At 40.4% G+C, this 8101-nt stretch overlaps 1 protein-coding gene across 1 annotated transcript; it reads left to right on the top strand.

Moving 5' to 3' along the window:
* The first annotated feature begins 1757 nt into the window (after nt 1-1757).
* Nucleotides 1758-7372, top strand: LOC122349619 (golgin subfamily A member 6-like protein 6). Its single transcript, XM_043245731.1, has 3 exons — nt 1758-2157; nt 2657-3415; nt 4776-7372. The coding sequence occupies exons 1-3, from the start codon at nt 2124-2126 to the stop codon at nt 7370-7372; spliced, it is 3390 nt and encodes a 1129-aa protein (XP_043101666.1). The 5' UTR covers nt 1758-2123.
* The last annotated feature ends 729 nt before the right edge of the window (nt 7373-8101 follow it).

The following is an 8101-nucleotide window of genomic DNA, read 5'->3' as shown; positions in this document are numbered from 1 at the left end:
TCGATAGAAATGTGGCCCTGGTCTGCAGACGCTGGAACCTGGAGTCTGGGAGAACCTCAGGACAGTTTCTGTCTTCATTTATATATACAGGGCTGGAATAACCCTGTGTGTGAGAGCAGCATCGCGCATCACGGTGGGCGTGTCTGTGTATGCAGATTAGCACTATAAAAGGAAGAGGGTGTGTATGTGTGACATTAGAGTGGAAGTGCAAACTACCCCGTTTGTTTGACTTGTGGTGAGCAGAAATGAGGCCGAGACACGAGTGTGGAATGTGTCGTGTCTTTCTCTTCTGCCCGGGCAGAGCAGGATCATTTTCATTAAATTTTTCACCCAAAAACAAACTGAAAATGTACTCACCCTCAGATCATTGCAGATGCAAAGAAGCTTGTCTCTTAGCTAGAAAAGATTTGGTGAAATGTAGCATTGCATCACTCGCTGAGCGATGGATCCTCTTTAGTGAATGGGTGCCGTCGGAATGAGAGTCCAAACAACTGATAAAAGACATCACGATAATCCACTCCTCTCCAGTTCAACAGTTAATGTCTTGCGAAGAAAGTAGCTGCATAGTTGTAAGAAACGAATCCATTATTTAGACGTTTAAACCTTTGTCCAGCTGATCAATGGATTATTTACTTTTACTTTTTGTACAGCTCTTAAAACTGTGAAGCGCACTGATTCAAAACACGCAGCGCACGCATCAAGGTTTCGAAAACGTAAAAAATGTAATTATGACTGATATCTGCTCTGGCCTGTGACGTATATGTTATTACAGCGAAAATGGCCCACTACTTAAACAGTATAATAAGATTCTTTCTTTAGTATGTTGCTTTCCAGTAGACATCCTTACTGATTTAAATGAGAGGCAAATGATGTTGCATAAGATATTAATTTATCTTAAATGCATGTAGTCTTGTTCCACTCTCAAATGACTTTTCATTGCATGGCATTATAGATCATCTGGGCAGTTTGCGTCATTGCTCCAGGCGTTCTATATGGAAATATTGTTTTGCCAAAGTCTCTAACGGGAAACATGATGTCCGGACCCCTTCGGATGCTTTGGGAGAGTATGAGTCACAGGCATGAGCTCACCTTTAGATTGAGCAGAAGCACTGGAGAACAGGCAACTTTCTTTCACCGTGAACTTTAACGCAGGAGAGGTAATGCCTTGGTACAATATGAAAGCTTGTCAAAGCAGATTAACAAACAAGTCAAATCCAGTTACATAATACAGGTTGGACACAGTCTACAGCTTATAAATGGGCCTTTCATGNGTGTGTGTGTGTGTGTGTGTGTGTGTGCGTGTGTGAGACCCTTGACCACAAAACCAGTCTTAAGTCACTGGGGTGTATTCGTAGCAATGGCCAAAAATACATATGGGTCAAAATGATCGATTTTGTATGTTAAGGAAAGATCAAGCTTCATGAAGATATTTTGCGAATTTCCTACCATAAAGATATTAAAACTTTATTTTTGATTAGTGATAGTCTATGCATTGCTAAGAACTTCATTTGGACAAACTTAAATGCGAATTTCTGAGTATTTTGCTTTTTTTGCACCCTCAGATTCAAGATCAATCAATCAAACAGTGTCCAAACAAACATACTTCAATCGAAAGCTTATTTATTCAGCTTTCATATGATGTACAAATCTCAATTTAGAAAAATTGACACTTATGACTGGTTTTGTGGTCCAGGGTCATATATATGTAGGATCACATATGACACACACACACACACACGATATATATACACACATATGTGTTTGTGTGTGTGTTTCATCTGATCAACATACTTGTCCTGATGCATTCGACAAAAATTGACCTTCTTGAGCATCATGACATCAAGTAAGTTAATGCACATATGACAAGAGAAACACTGACCACAAGGCGCCTGTTTGATTTCCGCCTTACCCAAGCGAGCAGTAGATGGTGCTTCCTGTGCAAACCGCAGGTTAGTCACATGATCAAGCTTCCACGTTCAGCGCTTTGTTCCGCTTTACCTCTTCCATGCATCGGTAGGAAGTCGATCGCTTACGCTTCAAAGTTATTGAGGTGTAAACAATGCTGATGTCAAAAATATAGTTAAAAAAGAAGAACCAAGGAGGACGAAGACAGACGGACAAAGATGGAAATGCAGAGAGGGAATCCTTCATTGTTGGGTAAGATAAGTACGATAGTATTGGTTCAGGTCCGGTCTCACTAAAAAGACAGTGATGTGGCATCCTGGTTTACAAATGTGCATATTTTATTCATATTTACTAATATATATATATACTTTTTTTTTTTTCCCTCTTTAAAGCTCACCAAGGCTGCATTTATTATATAATGCAAAAAAAAACAATATTTTGAAATATAGTTGCAATTTAAAATATCTGCGCTACAATATTTTAAAATGTAATTCACTTCTGTAATGCAATTTTGCATTTTTAGCATCATTTCTCCAGTCTTCAATTTCACTTGATCCTTCTTTTATGCTGATTTGCTGCTCAATAAAAAAAATGAATGATTATTCTAAACAGTTGTGCAGCTTCATTCTCATTTTTGATCAACTTAACGCATCCTTGGCATTAATTTGCATTAATGCAAGAATGCATTCGTATCTTCTAACCAGTGGTGTAACCTTGCACGACTAAACAAAACGTTATCTTTCATTCACAGACAAGAGGCCGCAGGCAGTGGAGGCCAATGGAGGAAGTCACCAGCCTTCGTCTCTTCCTGAACTTCGCTTGGTTTTACTAGGCCGCAAAGGTGCTGGGAAAAGCTCCGCTGGAAACACCATCCTAGGCCTGGCGGGAGGGTTTGAGACAGGCAAACCGACCGAGGAGTGTGTGAAGAGGCGAGCCGACGTGGCAGGAAGGCGAGTTACGGTTGTGGATACCCCAGGCTGGGAATGGTACTATTCAGTGAACGGGACTCCTGGTTGGGTGAGGAGAGAAACGAAGCGGAGCATGTCCCTGTGTCCGCCAGGTCCCCACGCCGTGCTTCTAGTGGTGCGATCCTGTACTTCGGTGACAGCTGACTACCATCGGCAGATCGAGGAGCATCTAGAGCTGCTGGGCAAAGCGGTGTGGGATCACACGCTGGTGCTGTTCACGAGGGGAGACGAGCTGGGCTCGGTTCCCATCGAACAGAGGATTCGAAACGGCGGCAAGGCCTTCCAGACGCTCCTGGAGCGGTGCGGGAACAGGTTTCACGTTTTGGAGAACAAGCGGCGCGTTGACGACGGATCGCAGGTGAGGGACCTGATGAGGAAGATGGATGAGCTGGTGGAGGAGAGAAGAGGGAGGTATTATGAGACGGATCTGCTGCTTCTGGAGCTGGAGCTGGAGAGCAAACGCAGGGCTCGGGAGAGGAGGAAGAAACAGAGGCTGATGGAGGCGCAGACGCACCGAGGAACCATCAGAGCTGTGATGATGAGTGAGTGTGAAACTGTGAAACTGTGAAAAGTGACGCTCTTCCTTAGTGTTTTTATTCATTGTTACGACGCCATTCACTAGCATTAAAATAACAATCTTGAGTCAAAATGACACGGAGAGAGAATGAAGGTTCAATTAAGATTGAGGAGCCCAACGACATGAGCTTTTTGACTAAAGCATTTCAAAATGATCTCAGTTTATGATTAAAGTAAGAAAACATGGCATGTATCTCAACTTATGGATGCTTAGATAGTACTTATTGAACTGTACCATTCAATACAACACGGAAAGCCCTGTATTTGTACAAGTATTGTGTAAATGTGTTTACAAAAGTTTCTAACCTTGAGTTTCAGGTGCTTGCATAAATGTTTCTCCAGAGAGGAAATTGAACAATGATTTTAGATGTTTGTGTAAGATTTTTCGTAAAATAATTTGGATTACTTTCAATTCAGTTTTTAGTTACATAATTCTGAAAGCTTTGGCTGTGTGCAGGGCAAAAAATGCTAAAAAAAAATAAAAATATTTAAGATTTTACTTACNTACATTTTTGTCTTTTTCCTGTGAAGCAGACCAAAAAAAAACTATTAATGTTGCATTTTTATAGATAAAAAATAAAGTATTTCTAAACTACTGAAAAATACTTATATAATATAATGTACAGTCCTTTAGACTAATTTTGTGGTGCTTCACATTTTTTAATTAATTTACACTTTCTTGGAGCAAATTAATTATCATTTTGGGTAGAAAATAATTCCTTTTTTCCTCCTTTTAAAAAAGTGAATGATTATGTAAATTCAATTTAAGTATACATTTATTTAATGCAATATTTGTATTTGCTATTGTCATTATAGTAAGTCATTAAATGAGTTCACTTCATAAAATAGTTTTCTACATACATTTAAAGCTAGAAAGTCCAATACAATATTTCTGACAGAAATGGGAACCTTGCAAAACATGCATTAAGCAGGTTCTTCACCTTTAAGCATAAATATGACCTAAGTGACATCTGGTAAATACCACTCGATCCAATCTAGTTTCAAAAGAGATTAAAAATACGTTTGAAATTTTCTTCTTACCACGCATTTAATATGTAATGATTAATAATCTAAGGTCTGATCTCTGAGGGAGGAATTTGACATTTGTTTGCTTCCTGATTAAAAGCTTCCTTTGCTGTGAAATTAATGTAAATTTATGTAATGTTGATCTTGATACAAGACTGCATAATTCATTTTCAAAGTGAAGTAGATAACCTTCGTTTAGCAAAACGATTGCATGCAAATAAAATTTGAAGAAAAGCCATTATTTACAGAAGCTTAATTTATTTATTCCTTTGTTTATATCATATCTCCCGTCTCTGCTAGATGATAATCCGCAAACGGAAGACCTAGATGAGAGGAATCTCTTCTCCAGAGGTTCACATCGTCTCCCGGAGCTGAGACTTGTTCTGCTGGGAGAGAGGGAGACGGGAAAAAGCTCTGCCGGGAACGCCGTCCTCGGTGGAGCGGAATACTTTCAAAGCGGAGAGGCCACTGAGGAGTGTTCGAGACAACAGACGGAGGTTTCTAACAGACTGGTGACGGTGGTGGATGTGCCCGGATGGGAGGGTGAACCTGGAGGATTAACTCCAGAGAGAGTGAAGCGAGAGATTGGACTTAGCGTCACGCTTTGTCCTCCTGGACCTCATGCATTTCTACTGGCACTGAGAGTGGACGCAATCATCCAAGCGCAGGCGGTGCGGGAGCACTTGGAGCTTTTGGGAGAGGCAGTTTGGAGACACACCATTCTTTTGTTCACGAGAGGTGACCAGCTACGAGAGGGAGTCAGCATCGAGCAGCACATCCAAGGAGGAGGAAAGGATCTTCGCTGGTTGGTGGAACGATGTTCAAACAGATTTCACGTTATCAGCAGCATCGCTTGCTTGGAATCTCGGAATTCCAAAACTCAGATCACGGAACTTCTGGAGAAGATTGAGAAGATGGTGGCGGCAAATCGCTGCGAGGCATTCTCGCCACTGGTGCATGAGATTCTAGAGTTAGGAAAACTAAAGAATGAGAAATTCCAGCTGAAGGTCAAGGAGTTCAGTGATAAGCTTCAACGGCAGGAGGAGGAACTGAAGAAGATGAAGGAACGAGAGGTCAAGAGCATTCGGTGGTTTTTCGAGAGACGCAAAAAAGACAAAGTGCAATCTCCAGGGAAGGCTGAGAGGGAAGAGGCGCCGTATCGAGGTGAAGATGACAGGAGAAGCGTGATGGGCGAGCTGGAAGAGAGGATGGTGTGGTTGACCGAAGACAAGGAGAGAGAGTTACAAGAGCTGAGCACAGAAATGAGCAAAGTCACGGTGAAGCTCCATCAGGGACATAAAGAGAAAGAGCAACTGCTGATGAGATTAAAGGAACGAGAGCGAGAGGGAGAAGAACTTAAAGAAAAAGTGGAGGAGCTTCAGATGAAGCTGCTGGAAATGGAGAGCATGGGTGCCGTCAAAGAGCAAGAGAGGAAAGAGAAAGAGGCTGAGATTCAGCACGCACACTTGCACGAGAAGAATGAACTTCAAAACAAACTGCTGGAAGCTGAGAAAGAGAATGACAGGATGAGAGGAAAGGTTGAAGAAACTGAAAAAGAGATGGATGCATCACAGCGTAGGTATGAAGAAGAGGTTGTCTGGCATAAGCAAGAGATGGAGAAGAAACTGAAAGAAAGAGACAATGAAGCTGAAAACATCTTAAGAGAAATCGAGAGGGTGAAACTGAACGCTGAGAGCAGAGAAAGAGAACAAAGAGAGAGATTCAGTGAACAAGTAGAGAAGAGAGAGAAAGAGATGGACAAGCTGAGAGAGGTGATAGAGATGATGACCAAAGAGATGGAGCAGCTTCGTATGTCCTATCAGGAGCAAGTGAAAACAACAGAAGCTGAGAGAGAAATGCACAGAGGAACCGTTGAGAAATACAACACACTCATTGATAAACTGGTGGGTAAAGATGAGGAAATAGAGCGAACGATGAGAGAAAAAGAAAAGGAGCTGCATCGAAATGCTGAAACGCAAGAGAAACTTCAGCAAAAAGATGAGGAAATAATCAAACTAAGACAAAGAGATCAGGAAAAAGTGCAAGAAATTGAGACACTGAAGCAAAACATTACTGAAAAACAGAGGGATATAGAGAAGTTAAGAAACACTGTCGAGGCAAATACTGAAAACCATGCAGCTGAACTTCAAGTCCTGAAGAAAGAGTTGAAAACTAAAGAAGACGAAATAGACAAATTAAAACAAAGAGACCTAGAGAAAAACAAAGACATTGACAAACTAAAGAAAGACATTAGCGAAAAACAAACTGATATTGAAAGGTTAAATGACAATAATGAAGAACATGCAGCTCAAATAAAATTTGTACAGGAAGAGTTGAAGTTAAAAGAAGAGGAAATCAAAAAATTAAGACAAAGAGACCAGGAGAAGGAACGAGAGATTGACATGCTTAGGCAAAACATTAGCGAAAAACAGAAAGACATTGAAAAGTTAAGAGGCAATATTAAGGAACGTACTGAGGAAAGTGCTGCTCAACTCATGCATTTAGAGGCAGAGCTGAAAATAAAAGAAGATGAAATAACCAAATTAAAACAAAGAGACCTGGAGAAAGACACAGAAATTCACACACTTAAGAAAAACATTATTGGCCAACAACAGGACGCTGAAAAATTAAAAGACAGCATGCAGACGAATATTGAAGAAAGTGCTATTCAATTGAAGCATTTAGAGGATGAATTCAAAACAAAAGATGGTGAAATAATCCAATTAAGAACAAGAGAACTGGAAAAAGAGAGAGAAATTAACACACTGCAGAAAAACGCTCTTGAAAAACAGAAAGAGGTTGAAAAGTTAAGAGAATGTATTCAGGTATATAATCAGGAAAGTGCAGCTAAACTAAAACATTTAGAGGAAGAACTACAACAAAAGAGAGTGAAATAACCAGATTACATCAAAAAGACTTGGAGAAAGATAAAGAAATGGACACACAGCTGCAAAACATCAATGAAAAACATAGAAGAGAAATTGAAAAACTGGAAAACGTCATTCAAGCAAATACTGAAGAAGCTGCTGCTCAACTAAAACATCTAGAAGAAGAGATTGATGGAATGATAGAGGCCTACAAAACAAAGAATATGACGATGGAAGAGGAAATGGAAAAGACAAACAAACAGCATGAGGAAACAGAAAGACACTTGGATGAGCTGAGACAACAGTTCAGGGAAGAGCAAGAAAGAAACAACGCCCTAAAAAACATGAATGCAGGACTGGGAAACGAATTAGAAGAACTGAGGCTCAAATGTGAAGATTATGAGACAGATCTTCAGACTTCAGTAAAGCACTCTGAGAAACAGACAAAAGAAATGAAAGGGTTGGAGCAAAAGATAAATGAGTTCAAACAGCTACTGGAAGAGAAAGAGAGCGATACGCAAGACATGAAGGCATATTATGAGAAAAAACTAAGAGAAAGGCACCAAGAGCATGAGGTGAAAGAGATAGAGAGAGAACAAGAGCTTCACAGGAGAGAGAGGGAGCTAGAAAAGAAGGAAGAGAAGTTAGCGCAAAGCAAACAAGATTTGGAAACTAGACAGGATGAAATGAAAAGGCGAGAACTGGATTTGGAAGAGCAGATGTACAAGATAAGAGAAGAGGAGAAGAATCTAGAAAACG

The sequence above is a fragment of the Puntigrus tetrazona genome, chromosome 7 (assembly GCF_018831695.1).
Source record: "Puntigrus tetrazona isolate hp1 chromosome 7, ASM1883169v1, whole genome shotgun sequence".
NCBI lineage: Eukaryota > Metazoa > Chordata > Actinopteri > Cypriniformes > Cyprinidae > Puntigrus > Puntigrus tetrazona.
The sequence above is the reverse complement of the archived record's forward strand: the minus strand, read 5'-3'. Positions and strand labels throughout refer to the sequence as shown.

Bases quoted from the DNA above. Each gene is read 5' to 3' on its own strand.
- LOC122349619 (XM_043245731.1), top strand. From the start codon at position 2,124: ATGGAAATGCAGAGAGGGAATCCTTCATTGTTGG. The intron at 2,158-2,656 runs GTAAGATAAGTA...TTTCATTCACAG, and splicing joins AGGGAATCCTTCATTGTTGG to ACAAGAGGCCGCAGGCAGTG. The intron at 3,416-4,775 runs GTGAGTGTGAAA...CGTCTCTGCTAG, and splicing joins CATCAGAGCTGTGATGATGA to ATGATAATCCGCAAACGGAA.